Source organism: Lagopus muta, chromosome 5, assembly GCF_023343835.1.
Source record: "Lagopus muta isolate bLagMut1 chromosome 5, bLagMut1 primary, whole genome shotgun sequence".
NCBI lineage: Eukaryota > Metazoa > Chordata > Aves > Galliformes > Phasianidae > Lagopus > Lagopus muta.
Window position 1 is genome coordinate 42,289,409 of NC_064437.1, and position 27,479 is coordinate 42,316,887.

A 27,479-nucleotide genomic window follows, 5' to 3' on the forward strand; every position below is an offset into this window, starting at 1 on the left:
TTACAGGCGGGCGGACGACACCCCTGGAGCCACGGAGCTCGGTCTCCCCCCCAGCGGCAGGAACAACTCGCGGCAGCCAGGCAGCGGGGCGGCACGGCCAAATGCCGCGGATGGGATCCCAGCCCTGAGTCCAGGGAGGGCGCAAGCCCAGCCCCGCATCTCGCGGCCCTGTGCCTCTGAAAGGCCGGCACCGCATTCCCGCCCGAGTACGGGAGGGGTCTCTCAGAACGCAGCTCACCAAGCACACACGGGGGGCACGCTCAGCCCTGCCTACAGGATGGCACCCCCACACCTCACCCTCTCCAAGAAGCCCCGCGGAGCGCAAGGCTCCCGCCAACGCCTGAGCTACAGGCTGGCCCGCCCGGCAGCAGCAGAACATCACCAACATCTTATTTTCGGGAGCCCAGAGAGCCACCTCGACCCACCGAGCGGGGAGGTCACCCCACACACACAAGTAAAGCAGCACCTCAACCTGCACCCTCTGACGGGCCAGGGAGGGGTCATTCCCACCAGCTGGATGGCTAAAGCAGCCGGCTGCAACGCCGCAGCCTCCCCACACCTCCTTACAGGGTGGGCGGGCTGCTCAGGGACAGAGGGCTCCGAAGCTTGGGACACACACCCCGAGTACGGGGCTGTCACGCCGCCAGCAGAACAGGCGGCCACGCAAGGACAGGCCCAAGCCCTGGCTGCAGGGCGGCCTCGGCCACTGAACTACAGCGTGGCTCTGATCTGTACTACGTAAAAAGGAGGGAGACAGGACACTCGCTGCGCTCGCGGGACTAAGAGGGAACACCCCTTTTGCGACATGCACCAAAGTCCTCCATTCCTCCCCGGGAAGTCGAAGCTAAGCTGCAGCCATCTTTGTGGAGGCCTAAAGGGAAAGCTCAGTCGCTCACTCGCTCCACAAACACAAACAAGGAAAGGAAGGGGAACGCACGCACACTGGCGCGACTTCCCAGAAGGGAAGGACAACGCAGCGCAGCCAAACCCTGGGAATAAACCCGCAACCACGAGCAACAGACAAGAGCCTGTGACCTGTCCCTAGCCTGCACGGAGGCCACAGACCTCAACGTGCCAAGGGGCTTCTCAGGTAAAACCAAAGGCCAAAGGCCGTGACGCACACCCCGAGTACGGGGCCGTCGCACTGACAGGCCACCACCAGGCAACGATGCCGAGGGGCCGGAGGGGGAGGAGGGGCAGGGAAACGGCACTACCCTGCTTGCAGGGTGGCCTCGGGGTCCAGCGAGCTCCGTTTCCCACTCGGGTGCGGAGAGGTGGCTCTCGCCCTCCGTTACAGGGGGCCACGCTCCCCAGGCAGCCAAAGGAGCAGCAAGGCAAAAGGCCAACTACAGCAAAGACCCGAGCCCTGCTTACAGGGAGGTCGCCCAGCACAAAGCCGGCCTGGTCACCAAAGGCGCCGGCAACGCTCAACTCAAATGTGACTGTGCCAATGCTAACGGGACAGGTGCTTTGCCCAGGTGCCTCTCTCCTTCCCCCCCGCGTCTGCACGCTTCGGCTTCCTCTTCTTGCTCGCTCCTGCCTCCCAGGTCCCCACGCCGCTCCTTCCTTCTTCTGCAGCAGCTCCTGAAACACCAGCGCGGACACCATTAGGCCTGCGGAGTGGCAAGCCCCCCTACGTGAGGGAAAACGCAAACGCAGCGTCACAAACGAACATGGCACGCGACCACACAAGCAAGGAAGACCGCGCACTCACGCCCCCCACGCCCGCCCCCCTCATCTCCTCCCCGCTTCGTCCCAGCAAAAACTACTTGGAACAGCTTTTCTCACCTCACTGACGCGCGGCGGACTTCCAGCCGGTGCGGCGGGGGATCACAGAGGCGGGCAGACTGGGCAAATGGGGCTGGGCACACAACAGAGCGGTGGCCAATGAGTCAGCTTCCCTGCTTACAGGGGACCCCCAGCCACTGCCACCATAGCAAAGGGCCTGGGACTGGGGGCACGGTTGCTCCCTGGCTTACAGGGCAGCCCCCATCCCTACGCCCGAGGGAGGCTCCTTCTCCCCAGTCTGGGGCACCTTGACCCACACCCCTCTAAGCGGGGCGGTCACCCCATGCAGGCTGCCAACAGAGCACAAACGCTCGCCACCCAGACCCTGATTACAGGCGGGCGGACGACACCCCTGGAGCCACGGAGCTCGGTCTCCCCCCCAGCGGCAGGAACAACTCGCGGCAGCCAGGCAGCGGGGCGGCACGGCCAAATGCCGCGGATGGGATCCCAGCCCTGAGTCCAGGGAGGGCGCAAGCCCAGCCCCGCATCTCGCGGCCCTGTGCCTCTGAAAGGCCGGCACCGCATTCCCGCCCGAGTACGGGAGGGGTCTCTCAGAACGCAGCTCACCAAGCACACACGGGGGGCACGCTCAGCCCTGCCTACAGGACGGCACCCCCACACCTCACCCTCTCCAAGAAGCCCCGCGGAGCGCAAGGCTCCCGCCAACGCCTGAGCTACAGGCTGGCCCGCCCGGCAGCAGCAGAACATCACCAACATCTTATTTTCGGGAGCCCAGAGAGCCACCTCGACCCACCGAGCGGGGAGGTCACCCCACACACACAAGTAAAGCAGCACCTCAACCTGCACCCTCTGACGGGCCAGGGAGGGGTCATTCCCACCAGCTGGATGGCTAAAGCAGCCGGCTGCAACGCCGCAGCCTCCCCACACCTCCTTACAGGGCGGGCGGGCTGCTCAGGGACAGAGGGCTCCGAAGCTTGGGACACACACCCCGAGTACGGGGCTGTCACGCCGCCAGCAGAACAGGCGGCCACGCAAGGACAGGCCCAAGCCCTGGCTGCAGGGCGGCCTCGGCCACTGAACTACAGCGTGGCTCTGATCTGTACTACGTAAAAAGGAGGGAGACAGGACACTCGCTGCGCTCGCGGGACTAAGAGGGAACACCCCTTTTGCGACATGCACCAAAGTCCTCCATTCCTCCCCGGGAAGTCGAAGCTAAGCTGCAGCCATCTTTGTGGAGGCCTAAAGGGAAAGCTCAGTCGCTCACTCGCTCCACAAACACAAACAAGGAAAGGAAGGGGAACGCACGCACACTGGCGCGACTTCCCAGAAGGGAAGGACAACGCAGCGCAGCCAAACCCTGGGAATAAACCCGCAACCACGAGCAACAGACAAGAGCCTGTGACCTGTCCCTAGCCTGCACGGAGGCCACAGACCTCAACGTGCCAAGGGGCTTCTCAGGTAAAGCCAAAGGCCAAAGGCCGTGACGCACACCCCGAGTACGGGGCCGTCGCACTGACAGGCCACCACCAGGCAACGATGCCGAGGGGCCGGAGGGGGAGGAGGGGCAGGGAAACGGCACTACCCTGCTTGCAGGGTGGCCTCGGGGTCCAGCGAGCTCCGTTTCCCACTCGGGTGCGGAGAGGTGGCTCTCGCCCTCCGTTACAGGGGGCCACGCTCCCCAGGCAGCCAAAGGAGCAGCAAGGCAAAAGGCCAACTACAGCAAAGACCCGAGCCCTGCTTACAGGGAGGTCGCCCAGCACAAAGCCGGCCTGGTCACCAAAGGCGCCGGCAACGCTCAACTCAAATGTGACTGTGCCAATGCTAACGGGACAGGTGCTTTGCCCAGGTGCCTCTCTCCTTCCCCCCCGCGTCTGCACGCTTCGGCTTCCTCTTCTTGCTCGCTCCTGCCTCCCAGGTCCCCACGCCGCTCCTTCCTTCTTCTGCAGCAGCTCCTGAAACACCAGCGCGGACACCATTAGGCCTGCGGAGTGGCAAGCCCCCCTACGTGAGGGAAAACGCAAACGCAGCGTCACAAACGAACATGGCACGCGACCACACAAGCAAGGAAGACCGCGCACTCACGCCCCCCACGCCCGCCCCCCTCATCTCCTCCCCGCTTCGTCCCAGCAAAAACTACTTGGAACAGCTTTTCTCACCTCACTGACGCGCGGCGGACTTCCAGCCGGTGCGGCGGGGGAATCACAGAGGCGGGCAGACTGGGCAAATGGGGCTGGGCACACAACAGAGCGGTGGCCAATGAGTCAGCTTCCCTGCTTACAGGGGACCCCCAGCCACTGCCACCATAGCAAAGGGCCTGGGACTGGGGGCACGGTTGCTCCCTGGCTTACAGGGCAGCCCCCATCCCTACGCCCGAGGGAGGCTCCTTCTCCCCAGTCTGGGGCACCTTGACCCACACCCCTCTAAGCGGGGCGGTCACCCCATGCAGGCTGCCAACAGAGCACAAACGCTCGCCACCCAGACCCTGATTACAGGCGGGCGGACGACACCCCTGGAGCCACGGAGCTCGGTCTCCCCCCCAGCGGCAGGAACAACTCGCGGCAGCCAGGCAGCGGGGCGGCACGGCCAAATGCCGCGGATGGGATCCCAGCCCTGAGTCCAGGGAGGGCGCAAGCCCAGCCCCGCATCTCGCGGCCCTGTGCCTCTGAAAGGCCGGCACCGCATTCCCGCCCGAGTACGGGAGGGGTCTCTCAGAACGCAGCTCACCAAGCACACACGGGGGGCACGCTCAGCCCTGCCTACAGGACGGCACCCCCACACCTCACCCTCTCCAAGAAGCCCCGCGGAGCGCAAGGCTCCCGCCAACGCCTGAGCTACAGGCTGGCCCGCCCGGCAGCAGCAGAACATCACCAACATCTTATTTTCGGGAGCCCAGAGAGCCACCTCGACCCACCGAGCGGGGAGGTCACCCCACACACACAAGTAAAGCAGCACCTCAACCTGCACCCTCTGACGGGCCAGGGAGGGGTCATTCCCACCAGCTGGATGGCTAAAGCAGCCGGCTGCAACGCCGCAGCCTCCCCACACCTCCTTACAGGGCGGGCGGGCTGCTCAGGGACAGAGGGCTCCGAAGCTTGGGACACACACCCCGAGTACGGGGCTGTCACGCCGCCAGCAGAACAGGCGGCCACGCAAGGACAGGCCCAAGCCCTGGCTGCAGGGCGGCCTCGGCCACTGAACTACAGCGTGGCTCTGATCTGTACTACGTAAAAAGGAGGGAGACAGGACACTCGCTGCGCTCGCGGGACTAAGAGGGAACACCCCTTTTGCGACATGCACCAAAGTCCTCCATTCCTCCCCGGGAAGTCGAAGCTAAGCTGCAGCCATCTTTGTGGAGGCCTAAAGGGAAAGCTCAGTCGCTCACTCGCTCCACAAACACAAACAAGGAAAGGAAGGGGAACGCACGCACACTGGCGCGACTTCCCAGAAGGGAAGGACAACGCAGCGCAGCCAAACCCTGGGAATAAACCCGCAACCACGAGCAACAGACAAGAGCCTGTGACCTGTCCCTAGCCTGCACGGAGGCCACAGACCTCAACGTGCCAAGGGGCTTCTCAGGTAAAGCCAAAGGCCAAAGGCCGTGACGCACACCCCGAGTACGGGGCCGTCGCACTGACAGGCCACCACCAGGCAACGATGCCGAGGGGCCGGAGGGGGAGGAGGGGCAGGGAAACGGCACTACCCTGCTTGCAGGGTGGCCTCGGGGTCCAGCGAGCTCCGTTTCCCACTCGGGTGCGGAGAGGTGGCTCTCGCCCTCCGTTACAGGGGGCCACGCTCCCCAGGCAGCCAAAGGAGCAGCAAGGCAAAAGGCCAACTACAGCAAAGACCCGAGCCCTGCTTACAGGGAGGTCGCCCAGCACAAAGCCGGCCTGGTCACCAAAGGCGCCGGCAACGCTCAACTCAAATGTGACTGTGCCAATGCTAACGGGACAGGTGCTTTGCCCAGGTGCCTCTCTCCTTCCCCCCCGCGTCTGCACGCTTCGGCTTCCTCTTCTTGCTCGCTCCTGCCTCCCAGGTCCCCACGCCGCTCCTTCCTTCTTCTGCAGCAGCTCCTGAAACACCAGCGCGGACACCATTAGGCCTGGGGAGTGGCAAGCCCCCCTACGTGAGGGAAAACGCAAACGCAGCGTCACAAACGAACATGGCACGCGACCACACAAGCAAGGAAGACCGCGCACTCACGCCCCCCACGCCCGCCCCCCTCATCTCCTCCCCGCTTCGTCCCAGCAAAAACTACTTGGAACAGCTTTTCTCACCTCACTGACGCGCGGCGGACTTCCAGCCGGTGCGGCGGGGGATCACAGAGGCGGGCAGACTGGGCAAATGGGGCTGGGCACACAACAGAGCGGTGGCCAATGAGTCAGCTTCCCTGCTTACAGGGGACCCCCAGCCACTGCCACCATAGCAAAGGGCCTGGGACTGGGGGCACGGTTGCTCCCTGGCTTACAGGGCAGCCCCCATCCCTACGCCCGAGGGAGGCTCCTTCTCCCCAGTCTGGGGCACCTTGACCCACACCCCTCTAAGCGGGGCGGTCACCCCATGCAGGCTGCCAACAGAGCACAAACGCTCGCCACCCAGACCCTGATTACAGGCGGGCGGACGACACCCCTGGAGCCACGGAGCTCGGTCTCCCCCCCAGCGGCAGGAACAACTCGCGGCAGCCAGGCAGCGGGGCGGCACGGCCAAATGCCGCGGATGGGATCCCAGCCCTGAGTCCAGGGAGGGCGCAAGCCCAGCCCCGCATCTCGCGGCCCTGTGCCTCTGAAAGGCCGGCACCGCATTCCCGCCCGAGTACGGGAGGGGTCTCTCAGAACGCAGCTCACCAAGCACACACGGGGGGCACGCTCAGCCCTGCCTACAGGACGGCACCCCCACACCTCACCCTCTCCAAGAAGCCCCGCGGAGCGCAAGGCTCCCGCCAACGCCTGAGCTACAGGCTGGCCCGCCCGGCAGCAGCAGAACATCACCAACATCTTATTTTCGGGAGCCCAGAGAGCCACCTCGACCCACCGAGCGGGGAGGTCACCCCACACACACAAGTAAAGCAGCACCTCAACCTGCACCCTCTGACGGGCCAGGGAGGGGTCATTCCCACCAGCTGGATGGCTAAAGCAGCCGGCTGCAACGCCGCAGCCTCCCCACACCTCCTTACAGGGTGGGCGGGCTGCTCAGGGACAGAGGGCTCCGAAGCTTGGGACACACACCCCGAGTACGGGGCTGTCACGCCGCCAGCAGAACAGGCGGCCACGCAAGGACAGGCCCAAGCCCTGGCTGCAGGGCGGCCTCGGCCACTGAACTACAGCGTGGCTCTGATCTGTACTACGTAAAAAGGAGGGAGACAGGACACTCGCTGCGCTCGCGGGACTAAGAGGGAACACCCCTTTTGCGACATGCACCAAAGTCCTCCATTCCTCCCCGGGAAGTCGAAGCTAAGCTGCAGCCATCTTTGTGGAGGCCTAAAGGGAAAGCTCAGTCGCTCACTCGCTCCACAAACACAAACAAGGAAAGGAAGGGGAACGCACGCACACTGGCGCGACTTCCCAGAAGGGAAGGACAACGCAGCGCAGCCAAACCCTGGGAATAAACCCGCAACCACGAGCAACAGACAAGAGCCTGTGACCTGTCCCTAGCCTGCACGGAGGCCACAGACCTCAACGTGCCAAGGGGCTTCTCAGGTAAAACCAAAGGCCAAAGGCCGTGACGCACACCCCGAGTACGGGGCCGTCGCACTGACAGGCCACCACCAGGCAACGATGCCGAGGGGCCGGAGGGGGAGGAGGGGCAGGGAAACGGCACTACCCTGCTTGCAGGGTGGCCTCGGGGTCCAGCGAGCTCCGTTTCCCACTCGGGTGCGGAGAGGTGGCTCTCGCCCTCCGTTACAGGGGGCCACGCTCCCCAGGCAGCCAAAGGAGCAGCAAGGCAAAAGGCCAACTACAGCAAAGACCCGAGCCCTGCTTACAGGGAGGTCGCCCAGCACAAAGCCGGCCTGGTCACCAAAGGCGCCGGCAACGCTCAACTCAAATGTGACTGTGCCAATGCTAACGGGACAGGTGCTTTGCCCAGGTGCCTCTCTCCTTCCCCCCCGCGTCTGCACGCTTCGGCTTCCTCTTCTTGCTCGCTCCTGCCTCCCAGGTCCCCACGCCGCTCCTTCCTTCTTCTGCAGCAGCTCCTGAAACACCAGCGCGGACACCATTAGGCCTGCGGAGTGGCAAGCCCCCCTACGTGAGGGAAAACGCAAACGCAGCGTCACAAACGAACATGGCACGCGACCACACAAGCAAGGAAGACCGCGCACTCACGCCCCCCACGCCCGCCCCCCTCATCTCCTCCCCGCTTCATCCCAGCAAAAACTACTTGGAACAGCTTTTCTCACCTCACTGACGCGCGGCGGACTTCCAGCCGGTGCGGCGGGGGATCACAGAGGCGGGCAGACTGGGCAAATGGGGCTGGGCACACAACAGAGCGGTGGCCAATGAGTCAGCTTCCCTGCTTACAGGGGACCCCCAGCCACTGCCACCATAGCAAAGGGCCTGGGACTGGGGGCACGGTTGCTCCCTGGCTTACAGGGCAGCCCCCATCCCTACGCCCGAGGGAGGCTCCTTCTCCCCAGTCTGGGGCACCTTGACCCACACCCCTCTAAGCGGGGCGGTCACCCCATGCAGGCTGCCAACAGAGCACAAACGCTCGCCACCCAGACCCTGATTACAGGCGGGCGGACGACACCCCTGGAGCCACGGAGCTCGGTCTCCCCCCCAGCGGCAGGAACAACTCGCGGCAGCCAGGCAGCGGGGCGGCACGGCCAAATGCCGCGGATGGGATCCCAGCCCTGAGTCCAGGGAGGGCGCAAGCCCAGCCCCGCATCTCGCGGCCCTGTGCCTCTGAAAGGCCGGCACCGCATTCCCGCCCGAGTACGGGAGGGGTCTCTCAGAACGCAGCTCACCAAGCACACACGGGGGGCACGCTCAGCCCTGCCTACAGGATGGCACCCCCACACCTCACCCTCTCCAAGAAGCCCCGCGGAGCGCAAGGCTCCCGCCAACGCCTGAGCTACAGGCTGGCCCGCCCGGCAGCAGCAGAACATCACCAACATCTTATTTTCGGGAGCCCAGAGAGCCACCTCGACCCACCGAGCGGGGAGGTCACCCCACACACACAAGTAAAGCAGCACCTCAACCTGCACCCTCTGACGGGCCAGGGAGGGGTCATTCCCACCAGCTGGATAGCTAAAGCAGCCGGCTGCAACGCCGCAGCCTCCCCACACCTCCTTACAGGGCGGGCGGGCTGCTCAGGGACAGAGGGCTCCGAAGCTTGGGACACACACCCCGAGTACGGGGCTGTCACACCGCCAGCAGAACAGGCGGCCACGCAAGGACAGACCCAAGCCCTGGCTGCAGGGCGGCCTCGGCCACTGAACTACAGCGTGGCTCTGATCTGTACTACGTAAAAAGGAGGGAGACAGGACACTCGCTGCGCTCGCGGGACTAAGAGGGAACACCCCTTTTGCGACATGCACCAAAGTCCTCCATTCCTCCCCGGGAAGTCAAAGCTAAGCTGCAGCCATCTTTGTGGAGGCCTAAAGGGAAAGCTCAGTCGCTCACTCGCTCCACAAACACAAACAAGGAAAGGAAGGGGAACGCACGCACACTGGCGCGACTTCCCAGAAGGGAAGGACAACGCAGCGCAGCCAAACCCTGGGAATAAACCCGCAACCACGAGCAACAGACAAGAGCCTGTGACCTGTCCCTAGCCTGCACGGAGGCCACAGACCTCAACGTGCCAAGGGGCTTCTCAGGTAAAGCCAAAGGCCAAAGGCCGTGACGCACACCCCGAGTACGGGGCCGTCGCACTGACAGGCCACCACCAGGCAACGATGCCGAGGGGCCGGAGGGGGAGGAGGGGCAGGGAAACGGCACTACCCTGCTTGCAGGGTGGCCTCGGGGTCCAGCGAGCTCCGTTTCCCACTCGGGTGCGGAGAGGTGGCTCTCGCCCTCCGTTACAGGGGGCCACGCTCCCCAGGCAGCCAAAGGAGCAGCAAGGCAAAAGGCCAACTACAGCAAAGACCCGAGCCCTGCTTACAGGGAGGTCGCCCAGCACAAAGCCGGCCTGGTCACCAAAGGCGCCGGCAACGCTCAACTCAAATGTGACTGTGCCAATGCTAACGGGACAGGTGCTTTGCCCAGGTGCCTCTCTCCTTCCCCCCCGCGTCTGCACGCTTCGGCTTCCTCTTCTTGCTCGCTCCTGCCTCCCAGGTCCCCACGCCGCTCCTTCCTTCTTCTGCAGCAGCTCCTGAAACACCAGCGCGGACACCATTAGGCCTGCGGAGTGGCAAGCCCCCCTACGTGAGGGAAAACGCAAACGCAGCGTCACAAACGAACATGGCACGCGACCACACAAGCAAGGAAGACCGCGCACTCACGCCCCCCACGCCCGCCCCCCTCATCTCCTCCCCGCTTCGTCCCAGCAAAAACTACTTGGAACAGCTTTTCTCACCTCACTGACGCGCGGCGGACTTCCAGCCGGTGCGGCGGGGGATCACAGAGGCGGGCAGACTGGGCAAATGGGGCTGGGCACACAACAGAGCGGTGGCCAATGAGTCAGCTTCCCTGCTTACAGGGGACCCCCAGCCACTGCCACCATAGCAAAGGGCCTGGGACTGGGGGCACGGTTGCTCCCTGGCTTACAGGGCAGCCCCCATCCCTACGCCCGAGGGAGGCTCCTTCTCCCCAGTCTGGGGCACCTTGACCCACACCCCTCTAAGCGGGGCGGTCACCCCATGCAGGCTGCCAACAGAGCACAAACGCTCGCCACCCAGACCCTGATTACAGGCGGGCGGACGACACCCCTGGAGCCACGGAGCTCGGTCTCCCCCCCAGCGGCAGGAACAACTCGCGGCAGCCAGGCAGCGGGGCGGCACGGCCAAATGCCGCGGATGGGATCCCAGCCCTGAGTCCAGGGAGGGCGCAAGCCCAGCCCCGCATCTCGCGGCCCTGTGCCTCTGAAAGGCCGGCACCGCATTCCCGCCCGAGTACGGGAGGGGTCTCTCAGAACGCAGCTCACCAAGCACACACGGGGGGCACGCTCAGCCCTGCCTACAGGACGGCACCCCCACACCTCACCCTCTCCAAGAAGCCCCGCGGAGCGCAAGGCTCCCGCCAACGCCTGAGCTACAGGCTGGCCCGCCCGGCCTCCTGCCTCCCAGGTCCCCACGCCGCTCCTTCCTTCTTCTGCAGCAGCTCCTGAAACACCAGCGCGGACACCATTAGGCCTGCGGAGTGGCAAGCCCCCCTACGTGAGGGAAAACGCAAACCTAGCATTGCCTGGGAGGGGTCATTCCCACCAGCCGGATGGCTAAAGCAGCCGGCTGCTACGCCGCAGCCTCCCCACTCCTGATTACAGGGCGGGCAGGTTGCTCAGTGACAGAAGGCTTTGAAGCTTGGGACACACATCCCTGTCTACAGGATGGTACTCCAACACTTCACTCTTATAGAAGCTGCCAGCAATGCATAAACGGTGTTGCAGGGATCAGAGTTAGGCAGAGTGGTTGAATTTACCTAGCAGCAGATAAAGCAGTGGCCAAAGAGTACGCTTCCGCATATACAGGGGACCACCAGCCCCTGCCTTTATTTCTATGTCATTAGTTCTCATTACAGTAATTGTTCCGTAGGAAGGCAACCACCATTCCTTCTTTTCTCTCCTGAAATTTGCATGTGCCCCTTTTGACAAGGAGGTTCTTTTGTTCAGGTATAATTTCCTTGTCTTGTTCATCTGAGTTTGCGTGTGACATAAATTTGTCTTATTTTCTTATGCCCCACTTCTTGGTAACATAGCAAGAAGATGGTTCAAGTGAGACTGTAACTCACGTAATCTATTGCCATTGTTTGATTTAAATAAGAAATAGTGAAATAAGTAAAGAATAAGTAATAAATTACGAAGAATGAAACTGATATTTATCTAATTTTTTTGTTGCAGCAACTGAATTTTAACTCTTATACAGCTTCTTCATCACCATACGTTCTTAAAAAGCAGAACAGAACTACAGAGCTTTACCTTTTAAACCTCAGTATATCTTTCATGACATACCCCATACCCAGTACCCAATTTGTAACAAAAAAAAATATATATATATCCATATGGATGAACACCACAATATCAAACAGTTCTGCTTTATTATAGCTGCTTGTAGGAGTCATAGTATCTTCTTCCACGTGGCGGTTAGAAACGCTTAGTATGTGCTGCCGTCCCTACCTTTGGAACCCACCCCTCACAGGATTTGCTTCACGGACCCCCTCCGTCGGAGCCCGCGCGGCCGCCCCCTCCGTCGGAGCCCGCGCGGCCGCCCCCTCCGTCGGAGCCCGCGCGGCCGCCCCCTCCGTCGGAGCCCGCGCGGCCGCCCCCTCCGTCGGAGCCCGCGCGGCCGCCCCCTCCGTCGGAGCCCGCGCGGCCGCCCCCTCCGTCGGAGCCCGCGCGGCCGCCCCCTCCGTCGGAGCCCGCGCGGCCGCCCCCTCCGTCGGAGCCCGCGCGGCCGCCCCCTCCGTCGGAGCCCGCGCGGCCGCCCCCTCCGTCGGAGCCCGCGCGGCCGCCCCCTCCGTCGGAGCCCGCGCGGCCGCCCCCTCCGTCGGAGCCCGCGCGGCCGCCCCCTCCGTCGGAGCCCGCGCGGCCGCCCCCTCCGTCGGAGCCCGCGCGGCCGCCCCCTCCGTCGGAGCCCGCGCGGCCGCCCCCTCCGTCGGAGCCCGCGCGGCCGCCCCCTCCGTCGGAGCCCGCGCGGCCGCCCCCTCCGTCGGAGCCCGCGCGGCCGCCCCCTCCGTCGGAGCCCGCGCGGCCGCCCCCTCCGTCGGAGCCCGCGCGGCCGCCCCCTCCGTCGGAGCCCGCGCGGCCGCCCCCTCCGTCGGAGCCCGCGCGGCCGCCCCCTCCGTCGGAGCCCGCGCGGCCGCCCCCTCCGTCGGAGCCCGCGCGGCCGCCCCCTCCGTCGGAGCCCGCGCGGCCGCCCCCTCCGTCGGAGCCCGCGCGGCCGCCCCCTCCGTCGGAGCCCGCGCGGCCGCCCCCTCCGTCGGAGCCCGCGCGGCCGCCCCCTCCGTCGGAGCCCGCGCGGCCGCCCCCTCCGTCGGAGCCCGCGCGGCCGCCCCCTCCGTCGGAGCCCGCGCGGCCGCCCCCTCCGTCGGAGCCCGCGCGGCCGCCCCCTCCGTCGGAGCCCGCGCGGCCGCCCCCTCCGTCGGAGCCCGCGCGGCCGCCCCCTCCGTCGGAGCCCGCGCGGCCGCCCCCTCCGTCGGAGCCCGCGCGGCCGCCCCCTCCGTCGGAGCCCGCGCGGCCGCCCCCTCCGTCGGAGCCCGCGCGGCCGCCCCCTCCGTCGGAGCCCGCGCGGCCGCCCCCTCCGTCGGAGCCCGCGCGGCCGCCCCCCTCCGTCGGAGCCCGCGCGGCCGCCCCCTCCGTCGGAGCCCGCGCGGCCGCCCCCTCCGTCGGAGCCCGCGCGGCCGCCCCCTCCGTCGGAGCCCGCGCGGCCGCCCCCTCCGTCGGAGCCCGCGCGGCCGCCCCCTCCGTCGGAGCCCGCGCGGCCGCCCCCTCCGTCGGAGCCCGCGCGGCCGCCCCCTCCGTCGGAGCCCGCGCGGCCGCCCCCTCCGTCGGAGCCCGCGCGGCCGCCCCCTCCGTCGGAGCCCGCGCGGCCGCCCCCTCCGTCGGAGCCCGCGCGGCCGCCCCCTCCGTCGGAGCCCGCGCGGCCGCCCCCTCCGTCGGAGCCCGCGCGGCCGCCCCCTCCGTCGGAGCCCGCGCGGCCGGCTTTGTTGCACTTCGGCCCAGCTCCGTCCCCCTCATGCCTCAGCCCTAATTCGCCGCACCCCGACCCCGCCACACCTCAGCTCTAGGGACCACTTGTCGGCGTCATCGGCGTCGTCCCTTCACAGCACTCCCTTTCTTCTCACAGACTGAGGAGATCGCGTGTTTCAGTTATCCGGCCCCGCACCTTATATAGGTGTCCAGCCTGCCCGCCAGCCAATAGGAGCCCAGAACACAGCTGCCGCTTCCCGCCTCTGTCGTTTCCCGCCGCTTTCTCTTCTCACCTGAGCGTTCCCGCCCTTTCTTTTTCAAGGCCGGCCGAGCCGGGGTCACCTGAAGGTCACGGTCGGGGTCACCTGTAGGTCATCGCCCCTCTCGCGGCGTTGCCGCCCGTCCCCTCAGGGTAGAGCCACCTCACAGGTGATCTCTCCTCACAAACGGGCACCTGCTGGAGTGCTTGTGGGATCTCAGTTCTTCAGTTTCAATGTTTCTTTTAACAGTTACGTGCACATCAGGTGTTCCTTTCTGAGTAGTAAATGCTCACAAACATTATTAAAAATTAGAAACATATATATTTTTAAGGAATTTTTCCCAGTGACACCTCCCATCTCTGCCCCTACAGCAAAAATCCCTTCTGATCTCCAAGATACCATTACTGAGGGAAAAGGGTGAAAAAAGCTGATACCTGACTTAGGAAGGATAAAATTTATTTATCAACTCAGCATGTTGTTATTTTGTAGACCTGCTTGAATTTTATAACTCATTTACACACCATGGTTAGAAATGCTCACATAATGCCTATGCCTTGCAGTTTGGGTTTGCTAAATGCATTTCATTCCATCCTTGCCTACATTCTTTCTCATTGTAACAGTGGTATAAAATGGGGCTGTGGTAGAAAGTGGAGGTGATGCAATGATGGACAGAGAACATGTGGTGCTCAGCATCAGCTGTGAGGAAAAGGTTCCCTTCAGAGAATCCTTTGCCAGGCATGTCAGCCAGGCAGAGGGACTGCCTGGAGAAAGGCACCCAGGACCTGAGGGAAGCAGCTGTGGTGCAAATAGTGCTTAGCACATGTGTCCAACATGGAGATCAGAACAAACATTTTTCTGTGCTTTGTTCAAACTCTTTATTTATGAAATGCATGTTTATCTTGAGCCATGACAGGTAAGTAGGTTTAGGCTGTGCTGAAGCTGTTGTTGGAAAGGTGGGGCGTTCATTTCCTAGTTTGAAGTTTACTTTTGTCTTTAGGTTGTTTGAAGTACCTGGATAAATATAGTGTCAAACAGTTAAGATTAAAAGGACATTAATAGTATGTTAATTGATTTTCAATTACATATAGTTCCTGCATGCCCTAATAGAACTGGCTACAGAACACCAGAATAACAGTGCTAATGATGCACTAAAGGGATTTTTCAGGCTAAGATGACATCATCACAACGATTCTCCTCATCATACTATAAGATAGTAATTTTGTCACAGTATATAATATTAGTAATTATACTCCTTCAGTTCCTTCACTCTTTCTATTGCCTGTGATTATGATCCATCACAAATCAGTTTACAAAACTATGAGTGAAGGTAGAGAGGAATGGCTGGAGAATTGTTCACATCCTTAAATCTCTATTTTGTGCTACATTCTGAAGGGGAAAAATTCAGATAGTTTAGGAGGCCCTCTACTGTTTCATGGATATGACTGATTCTTCAGGGACTTCCAGATTCAAAAATTGCAATGATAACTAGATGGATGAGAAGCACTTGGAATTCCTGACATCAACTGAATTCAAACTGACAGAACAGATTTCATTCTCTTTTTTTATTTTTTTTTATTTTTTATTTTAGTTTGAAACAGTAGTCCTTACAAGCACTTTTTGGAAGGCACTCAGTAAATACAGAACACTGAAAAAGTATCATCTACTTTGGCTTTTCTTATAATACATAAATATAAAAATAAAGAAAGAAGTCTGGTCCTGTAAATAGGTTGTACTAAGAAAAGCAGTGTTATAATTGGGGAAAAAAAAAAAAAAAAAAAAAAAAAAAACTTTTCCCAGGATACATAGTAAAATTAAACATCCATTCTTCCATTCATCTTTTCTTAGCAATAATCTATCATTATTCATGGAATGTATTTACTTATCAAAAGTGTAAATTGATCAAACCCACAAATGGAGTTCCCAGAACTCCAAACTCAAAATCTGCTATTTACTGATTCCCCATGAGAATGCCTGCAAGTGCTCCATCTGAAGGTTAAGGTGACACCCAAAGTTTCTGGATGCTTCAGCAGCTGATATAGAAATGCAGTTCAACTCCCCAGCCATCTTCTCCAGACCGTGCCTCTAACATGAACAGTACACTTGTACACATTGTTGAACTACAATAGGACAGGACAGTGATTAAAGTAATGAAGCATAGTGCAGTATCTCTCTTGTAACATACATTAAACATGGAATGGAATATGAAAGGAAAGGGAAATTAGATGAATTTTGTACAGCTCACGTAAGTCATGTCCCAATGGGAATTGGGATGCCTCCCTTCAAACCTTAATTTAATGTGTAATTTAAGTCCCTAATTCAGATCTAGAGCCCACATGCTTAACTGTCAGGGCCCCAGGGCCCTAACGAGGCCTGGCTGTGCTAATAAAACAGTGATGCCATGGGGCTGTGGCTGCCCAGGCAGAGCTGTGCATTATCAGGAGTTTAAGGCAGGGTCTGCTCCAAAGCCTCTTAAGGTCTACTGAAGGCTGCTGGCAGCTGTGATGGAGTTCCTGGGGTTTTCTGCCTCTACCATTAGGAGAGGGCTTTGTTTATTAGCCCAGCTGTAGTGTTGCTGAGGCTGAAAAGCAACTGAAGGGGCTGTTTTTTGGGAGGGGATTCTATGTAATATTTCCTGTTTGTTGTTTTGTTTCATTTTGGCCTGCAGTGAGACTTCTTGCAGAAGGATGCTGTCATGGAGATATGATGAGACAGCTTGCACAACTGGAATTCTGTTGTGGATTGCTCTGTTCTTTTAGGAAAGTCAGACGAGTAAGGTGGTGGAGTTGGTCTTCAGTGGGAGAATGAGAATGTATTGAGCTCTGCCTAGGGATGAATGAAGAACTAGTGGAGCGCTTGCATGTGAGGCTCAAGATTCAGGTAAATGTAGGTAACATCACTGGGGGTGTTTACTACAGACCAGGATGAAGAAGTTGACAAGACCTTCTGCACACAGCTGAAAGTAGCCTCACAGCTGTGGATATTAGTTCTCACGATTCTCACTGATTCATACTCATTCTAGTTTAATTGCATCCTAAAGAAATCCAATTCCAGACATACTGACCAAAGCATAATAACTAGGAAAAATTAGAGATTTTCTTCAAAAATATGCTCCTGCACCAATCCTACAGGGAAGTACTAATACGGGTAGCAGAAATACAAGTTAATCAGGACTGAAGCTAAAAAAAACCAAATAAATGAGAGAGGAAGTGTCCAAAACTGAAAAATCGAAGGCCTTGCTCTAACGCTGAAAGTGAGATGGCTGGGGAGCACACAGTGCAGAGACGGGCAGTAAAAGAAAAGGGGCAATCTCATCAGTTTTATCTTTTCCCCTAAATGGAAAATGTGACAGTGAAGTCTTCTGGGAGATGCAGTTCATTTTCTGAGAACTAGGCACCTGGAAATTTTGGCAGTCCATATAACTGGAGCATTAACTCTTTAACTCCCAGTGCGCTACATGTTGTTATGATGTGGAATACTGATAACAAAAGATAAAAGTAATAAAACCATGACACGGACAGAAGCTGAAATTCATTCCAAATGTCTCTGTACTGGCTAGCACTCTATTTTACTGTAAAGATTATACTGCCACCTATTGGGTGACATTAGTATGTAAAAGAACTATCTCATTCTCTCTGGATTCAGTAAGTTCATCAGATTTCTTGTGGCAACTAAATTATAACACTCCTTATTTAGTGTATAACATATGGCTTATACGTAGGGCTTGGTCCTCTCTCTGTTACCATTATTAAATTCTCTGGAGTGAGACATTTTAGCATAGTGATAGAATTAACAGAAGTGCTGTGCCAGTGGCACAACAGAGGAAAAAAAAATACAAGAACAAAACAACACCACCCTTATGCTGCCTTGCATCTCACCGAGAACTTCTAGAGATGTTTTCATCCATTGTTTCAGTGAGTGGAACTGCATCACTCACTATACTGGAACAGAAGATCTCATTTCCATGTATGTGGCAAGATATTGCAATACAAAGAGATGCTGTGATGTACAGAGACTTCACAGATTATTTTTTTTTAAAGTAAGCTAGTAAAGCTTCATGGAGTATTTTGCTTAAGATCGATTTTGTTGTTATTTAAATAAATAAAATTACATAAAATTCTAATTGAAGTTCTGTTTTCTTTAGTGACATCCTTGCCACATCTCTCTATATCTTCAGCATATTAAATGTTGATTTTCATGGAGAAATCAAATGTCAAAAGCATAAGCACTGGAAATGTATGCATGGGTTTTGTTAACTGTATCTCAGTCTTTAATTTTAGATGCGTAGACCACAGGTAACCAGACTGACACTTTGTGTCTAAAATGGGCTTTCAAGTCCAATTGACAGTCGGTAACATTCTGCTTTTAAGCAGAACAAATTCAGCCCAGAACACTGATGTGACAGATGCCTGGAACCGCATAGTGCTAATTGCCCAGGCACACAGAGCAGAATTTCACTTTGCAACCTCTTTGACTTTTATACTACCAAGGTTAAAGCCAAGTATGCTAAGCCTAAAAGGAATCCTCACAGAATGCACAAGATCCTATTCTGTCGCGCTTGAAGAAAAAAAAATAATCAGGCCAGTGTTCTACATAAGTATAAATGCCTTCCATTACTATTAACAACATAGAAAGGATAGCTAATAAGTATTACAGTAGCACTAAGAAGGTCTTGCCTATAATTAAACTTCTGCTACAGCATTTCTATATGACCTTGGGTCAGCCAATATAATCTATATGTGCTGCAAGCTAGCACTGGTAAATAGAAATAATTATACATTTGTCCCTCAGAACAGGGTTGTGAAATTAAATTTCAGATTACTCTAATATGAATATCTGTTTTCCAGTACAAAAGTGATAAAAGCCATTAAAAGTCTATTGCAGAAAAACTAGAAAGTAGTTTGACTTATTTTTGTATGCTTCTCTCTTACTTAAAACATCACTTAGCAGGAAAAAAAAAAGGGAAGTTCTTTCAGAAATAGTCTCTGCTAAACATAAACAAAGATTTTTGTCCAATAAAGCTTCTGTATTAAAAGAATGTTCAGCAAAAGCCTAAGGTAAGCTACAGCCTTGTTCTGCAGGAAACTGCAGTACTTACCTACAGAGATACCAATAGCACGAAGGCAGTGTATTTTGAACAACTTGAATGTCACTTCTATTGAAAGGGAAAGGTCTCATGATGGCACGAGTGTAAAATCACAATCTCTGCCAGCTCCAGTGGTAAAAGGAGACGAAAGAGTGGAACTGGTGTAATATTAACAACCTATTTTACTTCCTCTGGTTTTCAGTCCAAAACCAATGAAATTATCTAATGTAAATGGGACATTGCTCTATCAGCAATAAAAATCACAAGGGCTGCAAACACATGAACCACTGTCTATCAAGGCTCACACTTAACTGCTGTAGAATATGCTACTTGCAGCTTAATAGTTACAGAGCCAATTATAGCTTTAAAACAAATATTTTGAAAGGTTGGTTTCATGCTTTACAGGCTATATAAAGAAATAGGGTTGAAGGTAAGTTTAGAGATATCTGTCCAATCACGTTTCTGTGGTAGTTTTACTGGGGATTGAGTACTGAGTAGTTTTGAAATACATTTTATTCTGTCTCTTGATCTGAAATCCTGCTTCTATTTGTACTTGAAAATGACAACTATACATTAGCATAGCAATACTAAAAACGTAAATAACTCTCATCATCACACTTCCATCTCCCCTGGCACTGAATAACAAATTGCAAATGAAATGAAAAACAGTTCTTTGCATTCAGTCTCTGACCTGAGTGGAACACGTGAAGTAACAGCACATACGAGTCAGATGATCTAAAGGATTTCAGTATTGAATTGGCACACTGGGCATAGCTGATACTAAAATGGAAGGATTAACTTCAGGTTAAGCATCAGCTAAGCAGCATATTGAAAAAAATTGATCATTGTATGTGTGTCTAAAATGCCCTCTCTTTATCATACTGTAATTCTGAGGTTCAGAGAATCAATTTAAATCACAATTTTCCTCTAGGGACCACTTTGAACTTGAGAGATTTGTGGTCTGGCTTTCTAAAGGACTGATGATCAGTAGCTGTAAGTCAAGAGCAGTGTGTTCTAAACATATGGGTCAGGACCTAAAATACTGACTTTGCTAAAATGGCATAAACTATGCTCAGCAGCCAGTTGTTTCAGATCTGTGGATCTAATAGCCATTTCTCTTTAAAAAGCAGGCAAATACAGAGAGAGAGAGAGAGAGAGAGAAAAAAAAACAAAAAAGACAGGATTCCCTTTTGGCAAAAGTCTTATTTACAGTAACTTGCACCTGACTGGTTGGGCAAGTGATAAAACCAGCCAGAGAGACTATGGAGTCAAAGCCGTCCTCGATGCATGTGTGCCACATACACTGAAGTGGAGGCCAACATTTATAGTTGGGAAAGGTTTATGCACTCAGCACTTGTTTTCTCACTGGACTATGATCTAATGTGGAATTAATACTGCCTATTTGTATTGTACTGGTTGTTCAAAATATTGCATTTGCATTAAATTGTAGAATGGTGTGGGTTGGAAGCAAAGTTTAAGATCATCTAGTTACAACCTCCCTGTTATAGCAGGGACACCTCCCACTAGATCCGGTTGCTCAAAGCCCTGTCCAGCCTGGCCTTGAACACCTCCAGGTTGAATGCATTCACAACCCCCTCAGGGGAACATGTTTCATTGTCTCACCACCCTCACAGTAAAGGATTTCTTCTTGATACCTAATCTAAATTTACCCTCTCCTAGTTTAAAACCATTTCCCCTCATCCTGTCGCTACACACCCTTATAAAAAGTCCCTCCTCAGCTTTCCTGTAGTCTCACTTCAGGTACTGAGAGGTCACTATTTTGCACTCAAACAACTATTCTTTGTCACTTCTACAGAAAAGACAGGAGACTTGATTGTCCAGAAAGCCAGATTTGTCTGAAAGGTCATTAACAGGACCTGGTACTCCCAAAAATTCAGATTCTTCATGCCTCAGGCCAAATATCTAAAAGTAGTGGGAACCTTGTAGTTGAAGAATCAGTTACTCTGAGCCTCAAATCTTCATTCAAGAATAAAATGTCAACTGAAAAACAAATAGATACGGGTCATTTACAGTAATGGAAATCATGAAAACACAGAAAAATACAATTCAGTCACTTCATCATCCTGAATAAAATTATAGAATAGTAATAATCTTGTGATCGTTATTCCATTCAATACATTAAATGAGATGCTGATTGTATCAAAATTTGTAACAAAAATTAGCAAAATGAAGTGTAATTAAAGAACGTATAATAAAGCTCAGACACCAGGGATGATGCATCTGAAAAGCAACATTCATTATTATTTCTAATTTCTAACATTTCAATGGTTGGATGCGTTCATTTAGCAGAAAGTTTGAAGATATTTTTGAGAGAAGGAAAGGGGTTGTGTTAATAATTCACATCCACACCAACACACCCATAACGCTTCTGTTTGCCTCAGCTTCTTAGTGTACCTCTCTCTTGAATTTCTATCAATTCTTCTTTCTCTTTTTTTCTCTTTTCAAAACAACCTGCCATGAAAAGCTAAGATGAAGGGTAAAGTGACAAAACAACTTCTTCTAAATTCTATTTGCAGCATTTTAATTGGTATAATATACCATAATTTATGAGTTATAATTAAGAAATAGTTTCTAGGGTTGCATGTAATTTCTTTCAGTTATTAGTTATTAGTTGTTCATGCATAAATGTGTTTTATGTTGGCTTATCTGAGCTGCAGTAGGTGATTGAAGCTGCTCAGTACATTAATTTTTTCATTCGTAGAGTCATATAGGATTAACTCTAGCACAAAGCAGCTATAAGAAAGTGATCACACTGACAACTGAGAGAAATATTTTCTAAGCATTACTAAAACATATGTAAAGCAATATGGGAAAGGTGTCAGAGAAAATCTTCATATGGTTAACACTTTTTTTCTGTATCTAACTGCAACTATAGCTTAATGGCCCCCGTCTTAATAAAAAAATGAAGTTAACCTAGTTGCAGAGTGAGTTGTTATACTACATATTCTTTCCCTTTGTTAGGAGAAATAAAAACTGTCTTGGGAGGCTGTGCTAACAAGGCTACACACTGACTATTATTAAATAACAGGTTTATATCTCAGAGCAAAGACTTAAAGAAACTGCAACCTTTTTAACTTGAAAAGCATTCTACTTACCTAATAGAAAGCAGCCTACAGTGCACTAAGTGGAATGGCTCATAACAAACAATCTCTCTGCTATCAGTCATTCTCATATAACACACTATTTACTACACTTGCTGTTATAGAAGTGAGAAAAGTAAATAAGTAAATAAATAAATGCTGAACAGTTCTCTTAAAAACATAAACATTACCCTGACCTGAGAACAGTGCATCTTAACCTCACCAGTATGAATAGTATGGGAAACAATGCATCTACATATATACTCATCTGCAGAAAACTGGGCTATAGCAAGAGATCTTGGCATTGAGAAAATTAGCCTTTTTTTTTTTTTTTTTTTGACTTACAGTAGTCTGTCAGATTATATTTATGTCCTTTAGGTCTTCATGCTTCCAGAAACTTAAGAATAATGAATAAATATTTCAAGATTTGCTTTCTAGTTTGTTACAATTAAGTTAAATTGCTTCAAGAAATATGGTATTTCTAATCATTTTAAATCACATTTCTTATCCTAGTTAAGTTTAGCCATCATAACAACATCTCACAATAATCATCTACTGCAACTACTTCTCAGGACATTAAATAATGCATCATGGTTTACAAGCCCCTCTGAATTTCTAACAGTCCTTCACGTCTGTTAGGTAATAAATAGATGTCAAGCAGTGTTACAGCTTTCTAACAATAATATTTTTTGTACTAGTAGAGCACAGACAAAAACAATTGGAGGCATAGGGGATGCTTAAGAATCCAATTTTCATGAATAAAATTCAGTAAAAAATGATGAGGACAAATTTCCCTGTGATCACTGGATTTTATTTGACCATCACAGCAATATTCCTTATTTGCTAAATTCAGTAGCCTCTCAAGTAAAACTGTTTGCCCTTTAAACTCTTTGAGGTTTTGAATTCACCAAACTCATTTAGAACAGTTTTGCTTTTTTGCCTAAGAGGAGCTTCTTTGTGTCACATTGTGTGAAACAATAAATACTGCCTTTATAGTAGGAAGGCTGCTCCAAAAGTAATGCTTCCTGTTTTATTATGTTGGCCCACAAAGTCATAGGTGGAAGTTGGTGGTATGGCAGTAGAGATTGAACCTTCTTGCCAATATTCCATCGTATGTTGTTGCCGTGAGACAGTTGGCAGCAGAGAGGCAACCTCTCAATGGCTTCTGATCTATGAAGCAAAGATGTGCCACTGAATTCCTCCAAGCAGAAAAAAAATTGCATCTATTTACTTTGGCCCTTGCTGAACATTTCTGGATAAAAAGAGTGGATGTGAGCACAGTGAGTAGTCAACAATGGTGACAGTAATGTGAAAGATAAGCCACATTCCAGATGGCCATGCATCTGGATTCATGCAATGAAGAATATCTCCGTCACCCATCCAAAGTAGTTAATGGTGGTGACCATGATGAAAAACAGTGTTTTGTTGAATTTGCTCTATTCAGTAATGTTACTGTGCTTTCAGTATCTATTGTAGTTTCCATGGAAGTAAATAGGAGGCATTACTTTTGGAATGACCTGTGGAGAAAAATGCTGAAAAAGTACATAAAACAACATAGTATCTTTTCCTTTCGTAGAAATGCATTAATTGTTTGTTTGTTTGTTTGTTTAATAAAGAGGAAATTATTCCCAAAAGGTCTTCCAAGCTTTGCTGGTTTTCAGGGAGAAACAATAAAGAAATAAAAAAAATAGTTATAAAGCATTCTATTGGAAACTGATCTGAGTCCAAAACATCTGTCAGACTGAAAATAAAGGAGACTACTTAGTGAGTGGGAATGAGAGGAGTGAAACCTTGTAAGGAAAGGAATACAGGTCCTTATGAGGGAAGCATAATGGCAGTGCTGATTTCAGTTCTCTGGTGACAGTGGGTTGGGGGAACAACGTGGAGCTGAGTCACAGGAGGGTCAGGTTTGATATCAGAAAAATATTCTTCACCCAGATGGTGGTCAGGCACTGGAACAAGCTTCCCAGAGAAGCGGTCACTCATACCAGAGTTCAAGAAGCATCTGGACAACTGCCTCAGACACAGGGTCTGATTTTTGGGTGGTCCTGCACAAGGCCATCACTGTTTCAGAAGTCCCTGACCACACTGCTCCTCTAAGCTCCACAGAAATGATTAGACCTTGAATCATTTTTAACTATCAGATGAACTGATCAAAAGTATAAGAAGCCAGAGCATATTTCACTTCACCATTTCTAAACAAATTAAGTTCTGTTGGGAAAAGACTGCTGTGATCAGCACGAAGGTTTTATGCATCCTATTCTCCGGATGTCGAGGATTGGTTCCCATGAGGATTCATTATTTGTCCTTTCCTTTCAGTGAAGCAAAGCCTATTTTATACAGATACAAGGTTGACTAAATCCCTCTCAGGTAGCAATGCAGTGTACATGAGCACTACACTTCATGGAGACTTACAGTCTACATAATACATTTATTGAGGCCTTAATTTTCCTGTGTATTTTAAATCTTCTCCTGCTTGAAGATTATATTCATCCTGAAACATTACCTTTAGAGTGTTAAAACGACAAGTGCCGATGAAGGTAAAGTTAATCAGCTGCAAGACTCCCACTGCTGAACATTATAAAGTTTCTTTTGTTCATACATCTCAATTCATTATCAAAATATGAAGGACATCAGGAAGGAACCTGCTGATCTTTACAGCTGATTTTGAGAGAATTATCCATAATAGAGCAGTTCCAAGAAAATTATGACAGACCTACCATACAGGGACCTCTGCTTACCTCTCTTGAGGATTTGTGTAGGACCTTATAATCAAACAGGGAGTTAGAAATTTTCTCAGAATCAAAGAGAAGCTACATTTTACGGATGAAAAGCAATGCAATCAGCCTCATAACATTTTGTCGTATAAACCCAGAGAGGATTCCAGAGTCACACATTAATTGTCTGCTGTAAACATGACTGCCATTCCTCCAGTGCCAGCAAATACTATCCCAAATTTCGTTCTTAAAATGGCTATCATGTGCTGTCCTCAGTTAACAAGAGATTTCTGACTCTTTATACATTTTTTTTTTTGAAAAGCCATAATATCTCTTTACAATAAGCTCTCACAAGTGGTCTTTATCTGTCTAATTTTTTTAAGCTGTTATAGTTAATATTTTGTTCCCCTGGAATACAGATACACAGTTCCACAACATGGTTAGGAAGCCTCTGTGCAAAAGAGTGAGTAATATTAACATAAATTGGGTAAAATACAAAAAATGCTGGACTCAGCCACTAGAAAATTCAGGACTTTGATAAATGCACAGAGCGATTGCTGATATTGTGACAGCTACAACTCTTGGTTGTGCTTCATGACCACAGTCAGTTGGTCTAAAACAAAAGATATTAAATCCCACTCTTTTTCACTCTTCCCTCTCAGAAATCATAATTAGTATACATAGCACAATCATACACAATGCTAGATAGCTCAGCATCTGGAAAGAGGATAGTAATCATATCATCCTATCTCACTTGGACAGAAAATAAGTCATTTTGTTTCTTATTCTTTTATATAAATACTCACCAGTATAGATGCATGGTATTGCATTCACCTGTGTAGGCATTTCCTGGCTGGAGAAAATGGCATGGACTAGTGATTAAGCTATGCAAGAGAAAAGTTGTCAAATAAGATCCTACTGAGGAGTGAGTGCTCAAAAACTAGCAGTCAGTTCATTCAAGGCAAATAGTTAATTCTTCACACCATTTGGAGGGAAATAATATTATCTCATACACAAGAGCTCATCATTATAATTATACTAAACTTTATAAATCTATCACTATAGCATCTAGCTACCACCAATTCATCATTTTTACACATTCATATTTTTTCCAGAAATAAACTCTCACAAAAAGTCCTAAGTAGGAATATTTAACAGCTTCTACAAAACAACATGGAGCACAATGAGTGACTTTGAACGTGATAATATTAATGAAAGTTTTGCCCCGTACTTGTTACCACAAAATCATAAATGGGGTGGTATAATAATGGAATACTAACAGAAATCACATTTCCAAATTAAAATAAACCATATCCACTAGTACTGCAGGTTAATTTGTACAATTTGATGTGATAAGTGGTTATGAAGTTGTAAGGCAACTATCCAAAGACAAAATCAGCAAGAGGTTTTTCTGATATAACCATTACATTTATTATTTTTCTTCCTCCTTTCTGTCTATCCTTCATTTTTGCAAACTCACAGACTAAAAACTATATATTTTTTTGTTTATCAAATTCTTCAGCAGTAAGATTGGAAAGAAGACATTGGAAAGAAGACATCATCATCCTGGCTACAAAGCTGATGTAGCTATACTGCTTTCAGCGCTGTCACTTGTATTTTCTCTGGCACTTCATCTTTCACAAGAACCTTGAATCACGCATCTTAGCTCAGTAATCAGTACAAAGTTCCACAGACACTGCTGGCATTGCCAGAGGAGGTCTTGTACTAAATCTATGAGTTTAGTGGAGTTCTGAGATTTGATAAGTTCTTTTTAAATTGCTGTTTCATTCTGATTTTACTCTTTTCTTTTTCTAATCGTATTTTTGCATGTCTTGCCAATAGTTTGAATGCTGAAATGACCACTTTCCTCACACAGACGGGGAGCTGTCTCCAGTTCACCTCCAGAAGAAGTCTCAGTTGAAGCCAAATGTGAATTACATCAGAAATTTGCAATATTCAGTACAACATGCAAACCTCAATAGAAACAGTACCATAGTTCCCTTATAGTATTACAGAGATGTATACTCACATATTTTTTTGAACTTGGTAAAATAGCATAGCATGAATGGGATAGCAACACATTAAAGCACACACACAAGAGTTTTGATCAACTCTTCCTGAAATGGACTGATCTATCCCAAACTATGTCTCTACCTCAGAGCAACAGATGCACTAATGCCATGGCTAGTCCTCCCATATCTGTGGTCTCAGTACAAATCAGTGAAGAGAGGCATAAGTCTCCAGCCAAACCATCATCAACTGAGTATGCCTCTAGCTATTACCATGAATCTGCTTCCCCTAAATGACAGGCCCAATGTATTTATCTTATTTTCATAACTTAATTTGTTGAGAGCAAGTCTAGCTCCTTCAACTCAGGGTAAAAGCATCAGCTTGACTGACTAAATTATCTTAGAGAAAGCTCTTGTGTATATGCAATGGTATGGCAAATGGTTCTTAAGCAGTGAGGAATAACTATCCTTGTGCTCATGTTTGTACTCACATAGGAGTCTTCTACTTTCCTTACAGCAGTCTCTTCAAGGCTTCAGTTTAATACTTAAATACTTCTTAGCTGATTGTCTTCTCTTGCTTAAAATTTCCACTCACCACTTTACTCATTTTACTGTTACTACACACTATTTCATAAACAACGTTTGTGTATACCACTGCTGAGCTTTTATATATACTACTCTTTTCACAGCTGTTAAAAGAGGCTGCCAGATTAGCTGTGACTCCAAGTTATAGTGACTGTAGAGGTTGACTTGATTCAGGTGGAATCCAGTGTCTGAATTGCACA

General features: G+C 51.6%; 1 protein-coding gene across 1 annotated transcript; it reads right to left on the reverse strand.

Annotated features, from left to right (window-relative positions):
* Window positions 1-289: 289 nt before the first annotated feature.
* LOC125693682 (uncharacterized) lies at window positions 290-10,077 on the reverse strand. Its single transcript, XM_048945876.1, has 5 exons — window positions 9,844-10,077; window positions 7,727-7,936; window positions 5,610-5,819; window positions 3,492-3,701; window positions 290-1,584 (listed from the first exon to the last, which is right to left on the reverse strand). The coding sequence occupies exons 1-5, from the start codon at window positions 10,075-10,077 to the stop codon at window positions 1,087-1,089; spliced, it is 1,362 nt and encodes a 453-aa protein (XP_048801833.1). The 3' UTR covers window positions 290-1,086.
* Window positions 10,078-27,479: the final 17,402 nt, after the last annotated feature.

Coding starts and splice junctions, on each gene's coding strand:
- LOC125693682 (XM_048945876.1), bottom strand. CDS start 10,077: ATGGTGTCCGCGCTGGTGTTTCAGGAGCTGCTGCAGAAGAAGGAAGGA. Junction 5,820..7,726: donor TTGTGCTGGGCGACCTCCCT/GTAAGCAGGGCT, acceptor CTGGTGTTTCAG/GAGCTGCTGCAGAAGAAGGA. Junction 1,585..3,491: donor TTGTGCTGGGCGACCTCCCT/GTAAGCAGGGCT, acceptor CTGGTGTTTCAG/GAGCTGCTGCAGAAGAAGGA.